The 19,923-nt window shown below is 54.2% G+C and overlaps 3 protein-coding genes across 29 annotated transcripts; 2 read left to right on the forward strand and 1 right to left on the reverse strand.

The window, feature by feature from the left end:
* Window positions 1-800: 800 nt before the first annotated feature.
* On the forward strand, window positions 801-2,853 carry LOC308344492 (uncharacterized protein C6orf47). Its single transcript, XM_080806053.1, has one exon. It carries the CDS (start codon window positions 1,618-1,620, stop codon window positions 2,479-2,481), a length of 864 nt encoding a protein of 287 aa, XP_080662179.1. The 5' UTR covers window positions 801-1,617; the 3' UTR covers window positions 2,482-2,853.
* Window positions 2,854-3,382: 529 nt separating this feature from the next.
* APOM (apolipoprotein M) lies at window positions 3,383-5,554 on the reverse strand. Its single transcript, XM_080805448.1, has 6 exons — window positions 5,351-5,554; window positions 4,785-4,939; window positions 4,422-4,495; window positions 4,232-4,330; window positions 3,962-4,060; window positions 3,383-3,529 (listed from the first exon to the last, which is right to left on the reverse strand). The coding sequence occupies exons 1-6, from the start codon at window positions 5,462-5,464 to the stop codon at window positions 3,504-3,506; spliced, it is 567 nt and encodes a 188-aa protein (XP_080661574.1). The 5' UTR covers window positions 5,465-5,554; the 3' UTR covers window positions 3,383-3,503.
* A 2,164-nt stretch (window positions 5,555-7,718) lies between these two features.
* Window positions 7,719-19,237, forward strand: BAG6 (BAG cochaperone 6). Of its 27 annotated transcripts, none has more exons than XM_080805417.1 (26): window positions 7,839-7,979; window positions 8,643-8,769; window positions 9,883-10,000; window positions 10,102-10,298; window positions 10,535-10,588; window positions 10,752-10,826; window positions 11,675-11,913; window positions 12,436-12,565; window positions 13,036-13,233; window positions 13,435-13,687; window positions 14,002-14,106; window positions 14,218-14,325; window positions 14,448-14,560; window positions 14,663-14,750; window positions 14,954-15,237; window positions 15,637-15,928; window positions 16,086-16,255; window positions 16,439-16,492; window positions 16,622-16,724; window positions 16,821-16,945; window positions 17,338-17,484; window positions 17,581-17,640; window positions 17,747-17,893; window positions 17,973-18,080; window positions 18,604-18,750; window positions 19,040-19,237. In XM_080805417.1, the coding sequence occupies exons 2-26, from the start codon at window positions 8,656-8,658 to the stop codon at window positions 19,133-19,135; spliced, it is 3,525 nt and encodes a 1,174-aa protein (XP_080661543.1). In that variant the 5' UTR covers window positions 7,839-7,979; window positions 8,643-8,655; the 3' UTR covers window positions 19,136-19,237. The 27 variants fall into 27 exon arrangements, with proteins under 27 accessions (XP_080661545.1, XP_080661555.1, XP_080661550.1 ...); XM_080805437.1 differs by having other exon boundaries at window positions 14,666-14,750; XM_080805438.1 differs by having other exon boundaries at window positions 14,029-14,106.
* The last annotated feature ends 686 nt before the right edge of the window (window positions 19,238-19,923 follow it).

Here is a 19,923-nt window from a genome sequence, read left to right on the forward strand (position 1 = left end):
CTATATGCTAAGAAGAGAAGTAAGACATTCCCAACTTTCTAATTGCTCACAGCTAGAGGAGGAGGCAGCTATGTGATCAAATATACAATGCATGGTGATAGGGGAAGCCTGGGAAAGCTCATGGAGGTGATGAGAGTAGATGGGGTCTTACAGGAAGAGGCTAATGGGCTGGAAGGGCCTAAGAATATCCAGCTTCTAGGATGATGTTAGCGGAACTAGAGCCAGAACCTCCCAGTGTACATTTGGCCTCCCAAATGTAAACTTTTAAGTCAGGGTTCTTCATTTTACAACCTGAAAACGCCTGAGGGTAGGAAGCATGTTCTATTTGTCAACACTTGAATCCCCTTCCCTTCTGCTGCTCGTACCAGGCGCTGGGTCTAAGGAGAGCTCACTGTTGTCAGACCCAGGAAGTAAAATCTGCATGGAGGGACAGGAGAGATCTACCTAGGGAAGCAGCGTGCTTTTCCGGAAAAGCCTTTCATGAAGTCTTGGACATGAAAAGGAAGAGTTAGGGGTGGAGGGTGCAGGGAAGAACCAAAGAGCAGGAGGCTAAAGGGAGCGGAGGAGTTTAGGGGAGCACTGGCGACCCAGGGACGTATGGGTGACGAAGAGAGATTGCTAGGTTTATACTGCTGCCCCGACCCTGCCAGACCTCAGCTGGCGCCCTGCGGAGTGGCGCGTACTAACGGCGCGGGGGCGCGGGGGGCGGTGGCGATGCGTAGGGTCCGCCCCGCGAACTGCGGGCTCCGCCCCCATCTGTCCCTCCCGCCCCGGTGCAGCTGCTTCCGGGCTCTGCGGCTCCGGGCGGCCTACTGAGGCCGCGGCCCCGACGCCGGGCCCGGGAGGAGTCGCAGCGCGCAGAGCCCGGACGCCTGGGTCCCCAGGCGGCCCGCGCTTGGCCTCGCGACGAGGATCTCCCAGGACATCTCTGGCCTGACCTTGCGGAGATCGCGTCTCACCTGCGTGCTCGGGGACCGGTCGGGCCACTTCGTAGGATTCCTAGCTCTCTAAATCGAGAAAAGAACGCTGCTGGCAGGAGTTTGCTGAACACCTCTCTCCTAACCCCCAGTAAGAGACTGCCTGCTTGAGCTCCCTTAGGTCAGCAGTTCAGGACTCTCCAGATTGGGAGCACCTGAGACCCAGGGCCACCTTCCTTCCTTCTTGGATGGAACACCGCCTCCCCAGTTTCTGGGGCACCTTGGGGCGTGGCCTTGGTGAGTGAAACTTGGGGTGCTGTCTGTAGGAAAGGAAACCCAGAAACCCAGGGAGGACACCGTGGGGATGACCCAGGCCTTGTCAGGTCCTGGGGATTCTTGGCCTGAATCTTGTGTTTTGGGGTGGTGGTGAGTGAATTTGGATGTGCCTCCCCACTTTACCTCAAAACTGAAAAGGAACAAGCCACTTGCCACTCTTAAGGCCGCAGGATATCCAGAGAAGTGGGGAGCCACTTCTGAATTCAGAGTTGGACTCACGAAACAGCAGTTCTTCTGAGCTTGAACAGACTCTGGCTTCTGAGGAGACACTCAGCCCCCAAACTTGAGGGCTGAGTTCCAAGCAGAATCGAAGCAGTTCCAGGAAGCAGCCCCAGAATTTGGGGGCTCACTACACATCCCAACCATGTTCCTGCGACGGCTTAGTGGCTGGCTACCTCGCCCTTGGGGCCGCCGGAAACCAACGAAGCCCGACTTGCCTGCCCCAGAACTCAGACGAGTGGACAGCTCCTCTGAGAATTCAGGGAGTGACTGGGATAGTGCCCCAGAAACCATGGGAGATGTGGGGCCTCTCAAGACCAAGGACCCAGGGGCACGGAGGAGCTTTGAGGCTGCTCCAGAACCAAGTAGGGAGGTCCGAGATGAGCAACTTCGAAGCAACAGAATGGATTCCTTCAAGTGGGACAAGACTGTCTCTAACACCCAAGAGTCTGGGAGACTGGGGACTGGAGGGACTGTTCTCAAACAGGGCCAGGATCCTGTGGGCTCAAGTGGCACCAGACCTGGAGTGTCCCCTGAAGGGGTACTAAGCCCCCCTGGGCCAGAAGCCCCAGTGGAGAAGCCAGGACGGCGTCAGAAGCTGCTGGGCTGGCTGCGGGGGGATCCAGGTGGGAGAGCAGGAGCTCCCTTGCAGTACCTGGGGGGCCCAGAGGAGTGTCTGCAGATCTCAACCAACCTGACTCTGCACCTGCTGGAGCTGCTGGCCTCAGCCCTGCTGGGGCTGTGCTCGCGGCCTCTGAGGGCAGCTTTGGATGCATTGGGCCTGCGTGGACCGCTGGGCCTCTGGCTGCATGGGCTGCTGTCCTTTCTGGCTGCCCTGCATGGGCTCCATGCTGTGTTGAGCCTACTTACTGCTCACCCCCTGCACTTTGCCTGCCTCTTTGGTCTCCTTCAGGCCCTGGTGCTGGCTGTCAGCCTCCGGGATCCCAGTGGAGAGGAGGAGGCCACTGACTTGGATGGCAAGAAATTGGAGAGGGAGGGTGAGGAATAGAAGGGAGACCCAGGAAAGGGGCTGTGACTGCAAGATGAGGTGTGACCTAGTACCCCCATCCTGAGTGCGGTGGGAGCAAGAGTGAAGATAGTGTGGCCTGTAGGAGGAAAGTGGGGGCCATGACCCAGATTGTAAGCACAGGGACCTCAGGGATGGGGAAGAAACCCCAGAGTGTGAGGGCGTGGCCCCCCTTCATACACAAGAGAAAGTAGAGCTGTTTAGGATATCTGTTTATGGACAATGGGGATATTGCCCTTGAATTCACCAGCTGTTGTTACTTTTTGCTTTTACATTTCTCCCACTTCCAGTTTTTTCTTTCCACCTTTACTTAAAAAAAAAAGTGTGGTGGTGAACAATAAAGACTAAAGAGTCCTCTTTACATTTCAAAACTACCCAGGGTGGAAGAGACCAGAGGCAGGACAGACAGGCCTCTAACTAGGGTAAGAGGGTGGTTGGAGACTGAAGGGAGCCCTTGGATCCTAGGATCTGAGCCACCTAGGGAAGAATGGGACTGTGAGGTGGGTGGATTAAGGGGTGTGGATAGGAGCCAACAGTGACAGGGGCCTGCAGGAAGGATCTGGGTGGTCCTAGGAGCCAGGGGGAGTGGGGATGGTACAGACAGTATTGGCAGGAGGGCCAATTCAGAGGGGTTGGCAGCTCAGACAGGCAGTATGGGGAAGCACTGGAGCTTAGAGTTCTCACTCAGGTTAGGGGTTTGTACACTCAGCAATAAACAACTGTAATCACACCAAATCCTAAATATACCACTACAAAGAGAGTTACCATCACTTAGTGTCCTTCCTGACGCCATTCAGCTGGGGGTTTAGGTGGTAGAAGGTCCAGGGGGAGTACTGAAATGGAGATGGGGGAATTGCTTTCTGGAGACAAGCCCAAAATGAGATGAGGATTGAAAAATCATCTTTATTACTCTTGAAAGGGAGCTGGGAGTCTCCAGCTTCTCCTCCCCACAGCACAATTGCAGCTCCCACCATATCCATCTGGGGCACAGATGAAGCCACAGGTCAGTTACTGGACAGCTCGCAGGCCTCTGGTGGGAGGAGGGAGAAAAGAAGAGGATGGAAAGGAAGGAACTCCAGGGAGAAAAGCAAGGTTGGTGGTAATGGGGTGGAGGAGAATGCATTCCTGCTTTTCCCCACATCAAAGAAGGGATCCCTGAAGCCCTTTTCCCTATGTGTCTAGCCCCCTGCCCCTTTTATCCACCAGAAACTCAAGAAACCTCTCTTTTGAGTAGCCCAGAGCCCATCCTGGCTCCCTCAGGTGACACCAACACCACAGCTCTTGGCCACATCCTTCTGGTGCCATCACAGCCTATGACACAAATGGATGTGTCAGCACAGCCACTCTAATGATGTCAGCCTTTGACCATGTCCTCCAGTGACATCACTGAGTCCCTTTCACCCGGCACCTGCAGAAGACTTGGTGAGTCCTAGTCCTCTTCTGTGGGACTTTACCCCCTCACCTTGATTCCTGGGAGTCTGTAAGAAGGCCTTGAAGTCCAGGCAGGAGGTCAGGGACTGGAATTCCTTCACGCACTTCTCAGGAGGGTGTGGTGAGCGATCTGGAAGAGCAGGGCAGGGCCAGGCCCATCAAAGTCCCAGATTCTCAGTACCTCCCTGGTGAGGACGGCACCCAGCCCCTCCTGGGATGATATCATAGGGCCCAGAGTGAGAGGCTCTCCTGCCCTCCCATTGTTTCTCTCCAACCCTTCCTGCCTGGCATCCCCACTCACTGTAGAGGAGGAAGCGCTCATAACCCTGGCCTGACTCTTTCAGCATGATTCCATCGGGGCATGAGCTGGAGAAGAGCTTCGTCTTCATGTCAGGGCGGCCTGTTGGGGCGGGGGTTTGGTGGAGAGTGTGAGGACAAAGAGGCAAAAACAAGCAAGCCCAGGGGACTTGGGGAGGGTGGAGAGAACCAACCTTCAGTTCTAAGATCTGTGCTCTCCTCAGTCAGGTGGTAGATCCATTTCCGGGGCACACAGAGTCCATTTTTCCTGCAGAAGTGGTGGCAAGGACGAAAGACTGAGTGACACCCCAGCTACACAGTACCAGCCTCTGTTTATTCCATCTTATTTCTCTTTGAAGTCTGGGTCCCCTTGGGTTTCAGGCTACCAAGGGACAGTTGGTTAGGCCCATCTCTCTTCAGAGGGAAACTAAGAGAACTGTTGAACTCAGTGGGCCAAAAATAGTGGCTATCCCAAAGAACCTAGCTCTTTGTGGGTGGGCGCTCATTTTCTGGGCAGAGACTGCCACTCCTGGTGCCTCTGACTCCTCACCACTCACATGCGGATGGTAGCGCGAAGCTGGAGGTTCATAGGGGCAGAGCCTGTAGCCATGTTGAAGACAATGTTGTCCACAGCGTCAAAAGTCACCAACTCCTCCTTGGTGGGAGCTGCCCCTGCGATAAAGTACCACCTGCCCAGGTGTGGTTCTGGGAACTGCAGAGAACGAGGAGATCAGTAGAGGGTGGGTCCCCACTTCAGGGCCCATTCAACCTCTTCATCATCACTCTTAAGACGGCAGGACTTAGCAGTGGAGTGGCAGCTGCTTTTTCCCAATGAGGTGTTGGATTATGACAGGAAGTCATTAAGTGACTTTTCCTTTGTGGCCCCTGACTAACCACCCACCTCCCAATTCTACCATGTCTCCACATTGATGGCCACAGTGTGTGTGTGTGTGTGTGTGTGTGTGTGTGTGTATTTTTTTTTTTTTTTAAACTTGTTCTCACATTCGTTATTGTGATACACCCTTTCTCCCTCCCTTTCCCAGCGTGGTTCTGGTCATCCAAGGCAACCCACCCAAGTCCCTCAGAGCCCCCACCATCGGCTTCCCCCATTCTCAGTCCATACCTCTTTCCCATCCACTCCCTGAGTTGTCAGTTGACTGTACTCAGGGCACTGGTAGATGGAGTTAAGGAGAATACCACAGAGGTAGAGCAGAGCTGCCCATATTTGGTGGAACATCTTCAGGCAGGAGGTAGCTGGTGCTCTTCGTGAAGTGGCCAGTGCCTTAACTGCTCTCTCTCCCCCTGCTAGTTATTCAGTCCACTCTGCTTCCAGCCCCCTTGCCTTGACCCTTGACCCTTTCACCTGCTAATGAGTAACTTCAGCCTTGTTTTCCAGCCCAAGTCTGGATTACCCACAGTGTTGGGCCTTCCTCCCCCTCTTCTAGATGCCATCACACTCCATAATATACCCTGGCATGTCCAGGGTGTCTCAGGAATTATGAGAGCTGAGTCCTCTAGGTAGAAGCCTGTGGTCTTTCAGCCAGTATCTGAGCTGGATATTTGTTCTGTTGTATAGCACTGAAGAGAGGTGAACTGATTCTTTCATTCATTCACCTAGCAAACTGTTGTGAGTCCCAGCTGTTTGCCCAGCTAAGCCCTAGAGACATAAAAATGAATGACATAGTTCCTGGCCTTGAGAGCAGAAAAAAAAAAAACTAGCTGTGTAAATGAAACAATTCATTGCAGTACACAGCCTGGTAAGTTATTTAGAACAGGTATGAACCAGGTGCTAGGGCCTGGTGGATGGGAGGCCTTCTCTCTGAAGTTTGTAATTAGGGGAACAACAGTATGTACGCCCCTGAGGTAAGTTCACTGATGCGAGCTCCTTCACGCAACATTTATTACTAGAAGGAAGAGGCTACGTCACATAAGGGTTAGGAGGATAGATACTGGTGTTAGGCAGAATGGGTGCAAACCCTAACTCCACTATTTGTTAGATCTTGGACAATTTTATTAACCTCTATGCCTGGTTTTTTTGTTTGTTTTTTTTTTTCACTTGTAAGATGACCAAATCATCAGTCTCATAGGATTGAAAGAGATAGTGCATGTAAAGCCCTTAGCAAAGGCCTGCACATGGTTAATTCCAAAGTAAATATTCGCTATAATTAATGTTTGTAAAGGCACCTATTACAGTTTCTGGTGGGCTATAGGTTCTCAAATAATAGTACAGAAAGAATTGTCAAGAGACACTCATTGGATAGTGCCAAGCGGGTGGACCAATTAATGCCATAAAAGATGGGGCTTCCTCAATAGATTATGTATAAACCACACAATGCCAAAAAATTTCTAAGAGGTGAGGCTTGCTGTGGGCTTGCGATTTAGTTGAAAAGAATCAACTGGGTGATGGGTATAGGAGAGCCCATTGTAACATTTGGAGGTAATGTTTGCCACTTTTTATAATAAGAAGCAAATATATATAAAATACAACAATTTATTGGGGCAGTAAAGTAGAAGTGCTTGACCTAGGGTCTGGTAAGCCTGGACTTGTCAGTTCTGCCACTTACATTCACCTAAGTGTGCTCCCCTGTAAGTTTTAACTATCTCAGGCGTTGAAAGGCTTTTAAATGGGACAATACGAAAAATCCTGAGCAAATTGGCTAGCACACACCAAGTGCTCGCTGAACAGGTGTTTATTAGAACTCTTAACTGAAACAGTACTGGGAACTGGGTAGAAACTACGAATTCCAGAAAGGCTGTGGACACCGGGGGCAGCCAGGCCGGCAGCAACGCGGCGCGTTTAAGTCGAAGCACCGCGGGGCCAGGGGCCATGCCCGAGGGCGGGGGTGGGGTGCCGACTGCCCAGTCCGCCCATCGACTGCAGCCTGCACCAGCCCTTCGACGGCCCCTTCAATATCCCAGGAACGGAGTCTTGGCTTTCGGTCCAAGTGTGACTCCACTCGCTCCCAATTCCCAAACTTGAAGGCGCCCTTTCTGACGAAAGTCCTGAAAAGCAGTAAATCCTCAGTTGCTCCAGAACATGGCGTGCACACCGCCGGCGAGGAATATGGCGCCCATCCCGCCGAACGCCCACCAGGCAGCACCGAGGTCAGCCCCAACGACGCGATCGCACCCGAGCCGCCTCCAACCGCCTAAAGAAACGATGACTTCCGGAGGCGCCGAAGAAGTAGAGCCGCGAGGGCCGGAGTGAGATGACAGAATTTTAGGAGGCCAGCACAGTGCCGCCTCAAATTGTCTGCTGGCCAAGACTTTAACATAGATTCATGAGGCACAATCCCCAGTCCTCAAACTCCCAAGAGGCACACAACTGTCCAAAGCCTCTCGAAGAATAGCATCTCATCTGGTAATTACTTTCAGGCATTTATAATAGCCACCCCAACCTCCCAAGGCTCAAGCGCGTGCACAGAAAAAAAATGAACAGCGTTAGCGGGGGGTGGGGAGGTGCCTAAGAGTGTACGCATGCGTACTGCGACACACGCAGGCGCAGTACGGTCCCCCGGGCGACGGTGGTGGCGGCTCCTCGGGGTGCTCGGCTCCCTCCCATCCAGGCCGGCCCCGGCCCGTCTTGCCCCAAGGAATTCACTGTTTGGGGCCGCGAACTTCCTCATCGTGCCCCACAAAGGTTAAGCTTGGGGACCTGGGGGGAGCCGGAAGTACCGCCTAGCGATCCCCAAATACTATCGGGGAAACGGAAGTGGCCATCAGTGGCAAGTTGGGGGAGACCGGAAGTGACGGTACCGTGGGGAACTCGGGGGCGGAGCCCGGGGTGGTGGTGGTGGTAGTGGTGGGGTGTGTGTGTTTGTATGTGTGTGTCTGTGTGTCTGGTGTGTGTTTGGTGTGTGTTGGTTGCGCCGCTCTGCTGGAGCATCGAGGGAAGGCGGAAGAGGGGGGCAGTCAGCTAGCCAGTCTGGCCCCCCGTGAGTGTCCGTCATCTCGGGTCTGTCGTGACTTAGGCGGGTTCGATGGGCGTGGCGTGGCGCGCGTGCGCGAAACCACTGTCTCCGCAGACTCTGGCGCGATCCCCTGCGCTCGTGTGCTCCCCAGGGTTTGCCGACCTTTGGGGCCTTTGTGGTATCGCGACTGGTGATGACACTGGTCTCCTGTTTCTTACCTTCCCGGCTCTCTAGCCTGACTGGCCCGCCCTTATTGTGATTGGCATCGTGGAGCCCCTCCCATCTTCCCGTCCTCCAGCTCCCTGTGCCGTCGGTCTCCTGCCCTTTGTGTTTCTCTCTCTGTGCCCCGGAATCAGAAGGGGGATGGGGGCGGGTGTGAGTGTGTGTGCTTGTGTGGGAGAAACTCTTTAGGTATTAGGGCGGAGACTCAGACCGGGGAGGCTTCCGGGTGTATAAAATCTGCTTTGGGCGACAGCAGGCCTCCCTCCCTCTATTTTTCCTTAGGGAGCTGTCGGCCATGGAGCCCAGTGATAGTACCAGTACCACTACCAGTATGGAGGAACCTGACAGCCTGGAGGTGCTGGTGAAGACCTTGGACTCTCAGACTCGGACCTTTATTGTGGGGGCCCAGGTGAGACCCCAGCACTTCTGGAAGACACCCATTAACTCTTCCTCTTACAGGCCTCTTATCCTGAGAGAAGAGCCTGGTTTTTTGGTTCTTGAATCTTCTTTCATTGGTTCCTTTGTTCATATCTTAGACAGGACAATTTCTGGTGTTTCTTGTTGAGTGAGAACGTATGGCTTCTGTTGAATGAGGCAGATTTTGTTCTGCCTTTTTCCACCTTGATAGAACTCAGCGCAGAGGGAAATATGGAGGAAGGAAGAATCTGTATGCCATCAGCATGAGTGAACCCCAGCCCAAAGGGGACAGACATGGCTCCTGCCTTTGGGAAGGGAAACAGAACAGAGATCCAAAATTCAAGTCTTAAAAACAAAAATCGGTCAGGTCTGTATTATGTTTTTAAAAGCTAGAAATTGGAGCCCATAGCTCAGGTAGATCCCTAACAGACTGTTGAGTGGAATTACTAGTATCTGTGACATAATTTGAATCTTTTGATTTTAATGCCAGAGACATTAAAAGCTGTTTGTGCCATTAATTCCTGTGATACTTGGAGACAAAATCTTGAGGGGTTGGTCCATAGCTTTTAAAATGTATACCAAAAAACCGTGTGGGCTTTTGTGATTAGTTGTATATAAATAGTCTGATACTTTCTGAAGACTCACTTGTCCAGTTAGGAAAGTGTTTATTCTCTTTCTGCTCGGTTGAGTCTTCTTTCCTTAACTTGATTTTTTTGCTCCCCCCTTCCTTGTCATTGCATTTCTCTTTAAGATTGCAGAGTTGTATCATTTTGTGTTTGGGGAGGGTCACTGGTATCTGTAGACACACATTCCTTTGGGAGCCAGGGAGAGAAGGGAATGTCAGTTAGCTTTTCTGTTTCTCAGCCACATAATTTTCTTGTGGGCACATAACCTGAAGTTTGTTAACGTTTATTGTCTGTTTTGACAGGTGTTAACCTGTCTTAGTTTGGGGCTTTGCACAATAAGTACCTCACAATCAATACAAATGCGTAGTGATGTTATGATTGAGTGGTTTTTACCCCTCACTCCCAAAAGTCAGTTGTCCCCTTCTGTCCTTTCCATTTTCCTACATTCACTGATAGTTTTTGGTGTCTTTCCCTTGTAGATGAATGTAAAGGAGTTTAAAGAGCACATCGCTGCCTCTGTCAGCATTCCCTCTGAGAAACAACGGCTCATTTATCAGGGACGAGTTCTGCAGGATGATAAGAAGCTCCAGGAATACAGTAAGAGTTTGGGGAAGGCAGTTCAGAGGTTGAGGGATGAGCTGAAGCCTTGGGATTACCTGATTGTATAATGCCTTGGTGTGTATCTTTTTTTTCTGCAGATGTTGGGGGAAAGGTTATTCACCTTGTGGAACGGGCTCCTCCTCAGACTCAGCTCCCTTCTGGGGCATCTTCTGGGATAGGTTCTGCCTCAGCCACCCATGGTGGAGGACCCCCACCTGGTACACGGGGGCCTGGGGCCTCTGTTCATGACCGGAATGCCAACAGCTATGTCATGGTTGGAACCTTCAACCTTCCTGTAAGCTTGTGTTCCACTTAGGCCAGTTTTTGTGGGGAAGGGTGGTTTGGTTGTGGTAATAGCAAGAGAGCTCATAAGACAGGAGTCTTGGTGTTTAGATTGGGTTTCCAGGTTCCTGAGGTCTGATATGGCCTCAGTCTTTGAGACAAAGGGTGGGGCTCCAAAGAATGAGTTGGAGGTGTGGGGGCCTTAGTATTTGGCTTCTCCCAGAGCAACTTCCCTTACCCTTTTCCCAGAGTGACGGCTCTGCTGTGGATGTTCACATCAACATGGAACAGGCCCCGATTCAGGTATCACGGGCCTGGGAGGGTCAGGGAAGGGGATCTGGGAGAAGGAGGCCGTAAGGTTGGGGGAGGACCTGGCTGAGGAGCTGGCTGGGTCCTGGTTCAGTGGGTGGTAGAGTTCATGCCTCTATCTCAGATGTACCCTCATTTTATTTTTCTTACTGTATAGAGTGAGCCCCGAGTACGGCTGGTGATGGCTCAGCACATGATCAGGGATATACAGACCTTACTATCTCGGATGGAGGTCAGTGGGCAAGACTGGCTAGGGTTGGTCTGTCTCTTCATTCTCCCTTACTGTTCTCTGTCTGCCTGGCAGCGAAGGCGTGACTGGCCAGATCAGCCGGATTCTTCCTGCCTAATCTGGTCTCTTCTCTGCAGTCTTCACTCTTTGGGGGCAGAAAAAGTATCTTTGTCGGGCTATCTTGTCCCTGCCAAACCTTTGGGTGCCTGGTATTTGGAAAGTGTGTTGCAGACTTAGTAGATAACTCTTGTGACATCTTTTTTCTTTTCTTTTCTTTTCTTTTCTTTTTTTTTTTTTTAATTTATTTGACAGGCAGAGATCACAAGTAGGCAGAGATGCAGGCAAAGAGAAGGGGGAAGCAGGCTTCCCACTGAGCATAGAGCCCAATGTGGGGCTCGATCCCAGGACCCTGGGATCATGACCTGAGCTGAAGGCAGAGGCTTTAACCCACTGAGCCACCCAGGTGCCCCTTGTGGCATCTTTTTTCAATTACAGAAAACAGTCCATGCTTTTTTAGTTTCTTAATTACTGTATTTGACGCTGAGATGTCCCAGTTTCATTAGTTCTTGTTGTGACTGTAGTGTGTGATTTTTTTTTTTTTTTAATTCTCCTCATGGAGGTTTAGGGAACCATCGTTTCTTTTTTCTATTAGTAACTCTCAAGTATTATAGTTTATTTATTATGTGTCTTGTTAAGTTGTGTGTTGGTTGCTGGGGGGTCAAAGAGACAGGTGCAAAGCCCTGCTTTCAGGGAGCCTAGTTAGAGCTCCTTCTGCAACTCGTTCTCCGTTGACCTGAGTAATCCGCGGCAGTCTCATCCTGCCTTTGGTATCCTGAATCTCTCCCCTTCAGTGTCGAGGAGGACCCCAAGCACAGCACAGTCAGCCGCCCCCACAGACGCCGACTGTGGCCCCGGAGCCTGCAGCCTTGAGCTCTCAAACATCAGAACCAGTCGAAAGTGAAGTGCCTCCTCGGGAGCCCATGGAGGCGGAAGAAGTGGAGGAGCGTGCCCCAGCCCAGAGCCCAGAACTCACCCCTTCTGGCCCAGCCCCTGTGGGCCCAACGCCTGCCCCAGAGACAAATGCGCCCAAGTGAGAACCCTGTAGGGACCCTTTGGGAGGGGGGTGGGGAGTCCTCAGTGAAGGATGAGATCCGGGAAGGGTCCGATGGGAGAAGGGGGGGACCGCCAGGCAGTGTTACCTGTAGGGTTAGGGTAGAGGAGCAGACAGAGGCTCTGGATCACCTGAGTGGGGTTGGGGCTGGCATTTGAGCCAGAAGCACTGCTATCCTTGGGGCAAGGGAATCTAGGTGGCGGTTCCTGATCCCAATCAAGACTCTCTTCTCTGAGTTCACACAGGCGGCGTTTCTTCCTTCAGTTCGTTCCTTGCCATCATAGGGATGGGGTCATGTGGTGGGGAAGGCAGAAGCAATTGTTTTCTTCTCCTTGTCTCCCTGTGGGTGCAGGTGAAGGGTGGATGTTCTGCTGGTCCTGGAAGGAATTGAGCCAGGGGTGTGGGAGGCTGCGGAGAGACAGGGCAGCGTAGTCTGGGTCAGCTGGGAGGTTGGGGATCCAAGGAAAGCCTCAGCTCACTGTCTCTCGGGGTTGCCCACAGCCATCCTTCCCCGGCGGAGTATGTTGAAGTGCTCCAGGAGCTCCAGCGGCTGGAGAGCCGCCTTCAGCCCTTCCTGCAGCGCTACTACGAGGTTCTGGGTGCCGCTGCCACTACGGACTACAACAACAACGTGAGCACCACCTGCCCCTTCACCCCCATTGCATCCCATGTGGACGGGCTGAAATGCAGATAACCCTTTCCCCCCAAAAATGACATTGTCTGCAATAAAACGGGTATTTTGTAGACTTGGAAGTAAGTGATCTTTTTTCCCTTTTAGGGAAGGTGATAATCTTGGGGATGTCTAATGTTTTTATTTCTCAGTTCTTTGAGCAAGTTACTCAGGAAGCTCATTTAGAGGGAGTTAGGAAGCTTATATAGAGTGAGGAAGATGAGTAGGTGGTGACGTGCTGATTATCTAGGAAACTTTCTGTATATGTGGAATAGAAATTATTTTCCGAGACTGGGCCCACCCAGAAGCTTCCCAGGCTGTGCCCAAAGGTGTAGAGAGCATGGTGTTTTTCAGGGGTGTTACTGCTTTTGTTACTGAGATTCATTTTAGCCTAATACATTTTCCTTTTGTGCTTGGGCCTCGGGGGACAGCAAGAGGGCCGCGAAGAAGATCAGCGCTTGATTAACTTGGTGGGGGAGAGCCTGCGGCTGCTGGGCAACACCTTCGTGGCACTGTCGGACTTGCGCTGCAATCTGGCCTGTGCACCCCCGCGACACCTGCACGTGGTCCGGCCCATGTCGCACTACACCACTCCCATGGTGCTCCAGCAGGCAGCCATCCCCATTCAGGTGGGTTGGGTGAGATTGGAGGGATGGACAATGCACAGCTATTGGTGGAATGACCCAGAGTAGCTATCAGGCTTGAAATGACAGGGGTAGGGACTTTGGAAATACAAAGGGATGGAAAATGGAGAGGTTAGAGAAGTCTGTCTTGGGTGCCCTTGGTTAGGCTCTTGTTTTCCTCATTCTTGCCTTATCCATCTCCTCCAGATCAACGTGGGAACCACTGTGACCATGACGGGGAATGGGACTCGGCCCCCCCCGGCTGCCAATGCGGAGGCAGCTCCCCCTGGTCCTGGGCAGGCCTCGTCCCTGGCTCCCACTTCCACCACTGTTGAGTCCTCAACCGAGGGAGTTCCCCCACCAGGGCCAGCTCCCCCACCGACCACCAGCCACCCGAGGGTCATCCGGATTTCCCACCAGAGCGTGGAACCCGTGGTCATGATGCACATGAACATCCAAGGTGAGTTAGGGCTAGTCGTTGGTAGAGCAGACCTGTACACGACATGGGACATGGGTTGGCATGGGAGGTGTGAGGGAGCAAGGATGCGGGCAGGAGAGGCCAGGGCCGGCGCTGGAGCAGAAGAACGGGGGCAGAAGCTTTAGTCTGCTCGTGTGGGGAGGAGGGACTAGTCCTTGCAGATCTGTGTGTGTGGCGAAGGGAGTGCCTCCTCCCTGTCCAGATGGAGGGAAAGGCAGGCTTTCTGGTGGGGGCTGGGGCCTGAAGGATGCTGATCTCAGGAGGGTACAGTTAGGCCTTGGCCCCACCTGTCTCAGGGCCACTCTCTCTGTCTCCCTGCCCAGATTCTGGCACACAGCCCGGTGGAGTTCCGAGTGCTCCCACTGGCCCCCTAGGACCCCCTGGTCATGGCCAGACCCTGGGTAAGAGTAAGGGCATCAGAGCAGGCTGAGCTCTGGGTAGAGAAGGGGTAGGGCCGAGTGGGTGGGTTGAAGGGGGTCCAGGTTCAAGGTTACATCAGACCCGCCCCCCAGGCTCCACCCTCATCCAGCTGCCCTCCCTGCCCCCTGAGTTCATGCACGCCGTCGCCCACCAGATCACTCATCAGGCCATGGTGGCAGCTGTTGCCTCCGCGGCCGCAGGTAATGACCCGGAAGGGGAAGCTTGGGAGGTGGGGCACGGTCCACGGTGGTGGGTGCCGCTGGCTGGCGGGCTGGGGCCCAGCCCTCAGCCCTCTTTGGTCTCTCCCCTCTGCCACCCATAGGACAGCAGGTGCCAGGCTTTCCGACAGCTCCGACCCGGGTGGTGATCGCCCGGCCCACCCCTCCACAGGCTCGGCCTTCCCATCCTGGGGGGCCCCCTGTCTCGGGTGCTCTGGTGAGTAAGGGTGCAGGAGTTCTGGTGTGGGAGAGTCTGGGGAGACAATCCTGTGGTGGGGAATGGATAGGGCAGGACTGAAAGCCTCTCCTCTCTGTTCAGCAGGGTGCCGGGCTGGGTACAAATGCCTCTTTGGCCCAGATGGTGAGCGGACTTGTGGGGCAGCTTCTGATGCAGCCTGTTCTCGTGGGTGAGTCCTTGTTCCTCCCCGCCCCCAGCGAAGGGATGGCCACAGCTCTGGAGGCTGGTGCTCCTCTCCTGGTCTCGTGGGTGCTTCCCTGATCTCTGCATAGGTCTTTTGTCTTTGCTTTTGTGCTGGGGAGGCCGGAACAGCAGTGCTGTGGTGTCTTCGTTTTTCCTTAGAGTTCAGCTTTTCTCTTTTGGTCTCTCTAGCTCAGGGGACACCAGGAATGGCTCCGCCTCCGGCCCCCGCCACTGCTTCAGCTAGTGCCGGCACCACCAACACCGCTACCACAGCTGGCCCTGCTCCTGGGGGGCCTGCCCAGCCTCCACCCCCTCAGCCCTCCGCGGCTGACCTGCAGTTCTCTCAGCTCCTGGGGAACCTGCTGGGCCCAGCAGGGCCCGGGGCCGGAGGGCCCGGCATGGCTTCTCCCACCATCACCGTGGCGATGCCCGGCGTCCCTGCCTTTCTGCAGGGCATGACTGACTTTATGCAGGTGAGTGGCTGGCTTGCTCTTCGGCTCACCCTCCCTTTCCCTGAGCCCAGCTAGGCACTGGCATCTTGTTGCTATGATATTGCTGCTGGGCTCCCGCCTCTGGGGGCCTGTCGGTGGGAGGGAGCCCTGGGACTTCCTTGACTCTGATCCCTGCCCCCCCCATTTGGAAGAGGAAGACAGGGCTGTGAAGGCTGCTTTCGGACCTAACCCGTTCAGCGGGAGAGGGGCTAGCGCTCCGCCTGCGTCTGCTGCCTGACCACACGTGCTTGTTCTGCTTCGGGGAGTAAAGACCAGAGCGGAGCTCTCCATCTTCCAGGCTCCTTTTGGTGTGTGCCTTACTGGTGCCTTGTTCCCATTCTCACCTTGTCTTCTGTTGTGTGTTCCTCCTCTGTCTGCCAGGCAACACAGACGGCGCCTCCGCCCCCTCCACCACCCCCGCCCCCACCCCCGGCCCCCGAGCAGCAGACCATGCCCCCACCGGGGTCCCCTTCTGGTGGCGCAGGGAGTCCTGGAGGCGTGGGTCTTGAGAGCCTTTCACCGGAGTTTTTTACCTCCGTGGTGCAGGGTGTTCTGAACTCCCTGCTGGGCTCCCTGGGGGCCCGGGCTGGCAGCAGTGAGAGTATCGCCGCTTTCATACAGCGCCTCAGTGGATCCAGCAACATCTTTGAGCCTGGGGCTGATGGGGCCCTCGGTGAGCAAGCCGGGGGTGCCTTGGCCTTCTCCAGGGAGGGGCAGGTCGATGGCCTCTGTTGAGGGGTGTGGCTGAGGTGGGATGAGGCCGACAGGCCGGCGGTGGGTGGGCAGGCCAGGTGGTAAAGGCCACTGCTGACTTCGGCTCCTGTTCCCAGGATTCTTTGGGGCCCTGCTCTCTCTTCTGTGCCAGAACTTTTCCATGGTGGATGTGGTGATGCTTCTTCACGGCCATTTCCAGCCACTGCAGCGGCTCCAGCCCCAGCTGCGATCCTTTTTCCACCAGCACTACTTGGGTGGCCAAGAGCCCACGCCTGGTAACATACGGGTAAATGAAGACCCTGGGCCCTGGAGCTCTAGCTCTTGCTCAGCTTCCATTCCTTTTTCTGACTGTTTATCCCCTAAAGCAGCGATTGCTCTAGCCCAAGCCCTGGACTTACTAGAGGTGGAGGAGAGGGCAGTGTCTTGAGGGCTGGAGCTTGGCTCTAAACTTGTGCTGTTTCTCGCACAGACGGCAACCCACACGTTGATCACGGGGCTGGAAGAATATGTGCGAGAGAGTTTTGTGAGTAGCCCTTCCCCGTCCCCTTGTCTCCCGGGTGTTGTCAGGGTAGCTGCTGTTCCTCCTGCCTCCTCGATCCCTAGTCCCACAGGGTTCCTGATTTGGGCTATCTTTGCGTGTCTCGTTTCTCAGTCTCTGGTGCAGGTTCAGCCTGGCGTGGACATCATCCGGACAAACCTGGAGTTTCTGCAAGAGCAGTTCAACAGCATTGCCGCTCACGTGCTGCACTGCACAGGTCAGGGGCGGGCATGCAGGGTTGTGGACATCAGGGGTGTCAGAGGCACAAGGGCTGCCAGGTGCCAGCGACCCCCTCCTTGCATCTTGCCCACAGACAGTGGATTTGGGGCCCGTTTGCTGGAGCTGTGTAACCAGGGCCTGTTTGAATGCCTGGCCCTCAACCTGCACTGCTTGGGGGGACAGCAGATGGAACTGGCTGCAGTCATCAATGGCCGAATTGTAAGCACCACCCAGCTCACCATCTCCAGCCTTTTATTTTCTTAGAGTTCCATTCTCTGCTATTCTGCAGTTCTTTTTTTTTTTTTTTTTTAAAGATTTAATTTATTTATTTGTCAGAGAGAGAGTACACACAAGCAGGCAGAGAGGCAGGCAGAGGCAGCGAGAGAAGCAGGCTCCCTGCTGAGCAAGGAGCCCGATGTGGGACTCGATCCCAGGACGCTGGGATCATGACCTGAGCCGAAGGCAGCGGCTTAACCAACTGAGCCACCCAGGCGTCCCTATTCTGCAGTTCTTGTTTTGTTTTTCTTCTCCGAACTGTCATCCTTTACTCTTTGATGCCTTTCAAAAGTGGGTTGAAGATGTTGGGTTGCAAGGCTGCTTTCTTCCCTCAGCGCCGCATGTCTCGTGGGGTGAACCCATCCTTGGTGAGCTGGCTGACCACTATGATGGGACTGAGGCTTCAGGTGGTTCTGGAGCACATGCCCGTGGGCCCTGATGCCATCCTCAGATATGTTCGCAGGGTCGGTGATCCCCCCCAGGTAAGGGCCCCAATGGGCTATGGGTCAGGGGACTTGAGGGAACTGGAGAAGCCTGAGAGGGCCTTTCGTGTTCTCCTTCTCTGCCCAATTTCATAGCCCCTTCCTGAGGAGCCGATGGAAGTTCAGGGATCAGAGAGAACTTCTCCTGAGCCTCAGGTACCAGGGAGAGGTCAAGGGGCCAGATAATGGGGAGCGGAGGGCTGCAGGTGGAAGGGCTGGAGGCTAGGGATGTTGAAGCCTGCATTTTCCTGCTGAACCGCAGCGGGAGAATGCTTCCCCGGCCCCGGGCACTACGGCAGAAGAGGCCATGTCCCGAGGGCCACCACCTGCTCCTGAGGGTGGCGGCTCCCGTGACGAGCAGGATGGAGCTTCAGCTGAGACAGAGCCTTGGGCAGCTGCAGTCCCCCCAGTAAGTGTCAGGAGGTGAGCTGGGAGGCCAAGGGCAGACAGAAGTTGTGCCAGTTCCTCATTATCTTCTCCCTCCCCAGGAGTGGGTTCCGATTATCCAGCAGGACATTCAGAGCCAGCGGAAGGTGAAGCCGCAGCCCCCCCTGAGTGATGCCTACCTCAGTGGTATGCCTGCTAAGAGACGTAAGGTTGGTCTACCTCTTCCCTGAGGATCTCTCTCTATCCCAGTTCCCCTGTCGTGTTCAGAATCAAACTAGTTAGAGCTGGAAGGAATTCTTCCTGTTTTCGTCCTATTGCTGAGTGGACGAGGAAGCCTTCCTGGAACTTGACTTGCTCACAGTGGCGGCAGCACACCTCACACTAGCGCATGCCAGCCATGCTGTCCTCTTCGGCCACCTGACCCCCGTGTGGCTGGGGCCTGTTTCCTCAGGGTGGGCTTCCTCTTGTGGACTGACTAGCTCTGAGTGTTGGATGGCTCGACTCATCCTGCCCCTCGTGTTTTGAAGAGCGAGTCCAGCGCATGCAGTGCGCTCTCGGCCAGAGCCAGATAAAACTAGGAAGGCATTGCTGTCGTCAGAATCACCCGTGGGCCAGTTCCCTTCTCTCCGCTAGCCTAGAAACTCAGTGGTTGGCTCCTGGAAAGGGTGAGCTGGGCGGTGGCACTGGATCTGACGTTGATCCTCTTTTCCCTCCCGACCCCCTGTCCCCCAGACGATGCAGGGTGAGGGCCCCCAGCTGCTTCTCTCAGAGGCCGTGAGCCGGGCAGCTAAGGCAGCCGGAGCTCGGCCCCTGACGAGCCCCGAGAGCCTGAGCCGGGACCTGGAGGCACCAGAGGTTCAGGAGAGCTACAGGCAGCAGGTGCCCCCACCTTGAAGCAGAATAGGGATGGTCTAGTGGGAGGGGTCGGGTTAGGGCCCCTCTTCTCTGATCCTTCCAGAGACTTACTGGTCAGTTTGGGGCTACTACTTGGTGTTTTTTAAAGAGTTTCTCCCTAGTGGCATCTGGGAAGGCTCAGTGATGCCATTATCGGGCTCCCCACAGTGTGGCTGGTGGGAAATGCTAGCTCCTAAGGGATGGCCTTGTGTGCTTGCTGGGATCCTAGGGCCTTGGCTGGTTCCTCTCCAACCTGCTTGCTCTCTCTCTCTAGCTCCGGGCTGATATACAAAAGCGACTGCAGGAAGACCCCAACTACAGCCCCCAGCGCTTCCCTAATGCCCACCGGGCCTTTGCTGATGATCCCTAGCTCTCTGCCCTATGGCCCTCCCTCACCAGGGGACCATTTCCCCCATCTTCCTTCACAGTATTTAAGAAATAAAAGTCAGATTTTCCTGGCTCTTTTGTCTCTAAGTTGTCTTTCTTAAGTCTAAGTACGTTGTCTTCTTTGAGCTTGTTTAAAATGAATAGTCCTTAGGAACCCAGCAGTAGAAGACAGCTTTTAACCTTCCTGGCAAGCAGCCGTGTACTACGTTTTACTATTCATGTGGCACAACGCTGAAATGAAGCCTGGTGACGGCGAGCACACACAAGCATCTTACATGTAAATGAAAGTTCAGAGATGGACAAAACCTATTTCTAGGCTGGCATCGGGCTCTCAAACTATCTGGTAAAAAAAACATTCAGTCTCCAGGCAACTGCAGACCTGAAATACAGTCTTAGCATGACTAGCGAAGTCTGACAGTGGTGGCACTCATCCCAGGTTCCATGGGCCTCCTGTTCATGTGCTTGAACATGGAGTCCCCAAGACAGCTTCAAAGGCATGTGCTCTCAAGTCGGTACCAGGGACCAAAATGATACGAGGCTGCAAATTCCTTGCTACTCAGATGCAGTTGCAGACCCCTCCGTGTTTGGTAACTTGGTGCTGGACCAATAGAACGTGGTCGAAGATGTGCTAAGGCCAGGCCACATACTTCACAGCTTCCACCATGACCTCTTGGGACACTTAACTCAGGGACATAAGAAGTCTCATGACTCTGCTGTCTTGCAGGACAAGCCAGAGACACTGGCTGACAATCCAGTGGGGTTGTACCACCA

Source organism: Martes martes (genome assembly GCF_963455335.1).
Source record: "Martes martes genome assembly, chromosome: 6".
NCBI classification, from domain to species: domain Eukaryota; kingdom Metazoa; phylum Chordata; class Mammalia; order Carnivora; family Mustelidae; genus Martes; species Martes martes.

Bases quoted from the DNA above. Each gene is read 5' to 3' on its own strand.
- APOM (XM_080805448.1), bottom strand. From the start codon at position 5,464: ATGTTCCACCAAATATGGGCAGCTCTGCTCTACCTCTGTGGTATTCTC. The intron at 4,940-5,350 runs GTATGGACTGAG...CGTTCTCTGCAG, and splicing joins AGGGAGTGGATGGGAAAGAG to TTCCCAGAACCACACCTGGG. The intron at 4,496-4,784 runs GTGAGTGGTGAG...CCACTTCTGCAG, and splicing joins CTTCGCGCTACCATCCGCAT to GAAAAATGGACTCTGTGTGC.
- LOC308344492 (XM_080806053.1), top strand. From the start codon at position 1,618: ATGTTCCTGCGACGGCTTAGTGGCTGGCTACCTCGCCCTTGGGGCCGC.
- BAG6 (XM_080805417.1), top strand. From the start codon at position 8,656: ATGGAGCCCAGTGATAGTACCAGTACCACTACCAGTATGGAGGAACCT. The intron at 13,688-14,001 runs GTGAGTTAGGGC...CACCTGTCTCAG, and splicing joins GATGCACATGAACATCCAAG to GGCCACTCTCTCTGTCTCCC. The intron at 14,107-14,217 runs GTAAGAGTAAGG...CCCGCCCCCCAG, and splicing joins TGGTCATGGCCAGACCCTGG to GCTCCACCCTCATCCAGCTG.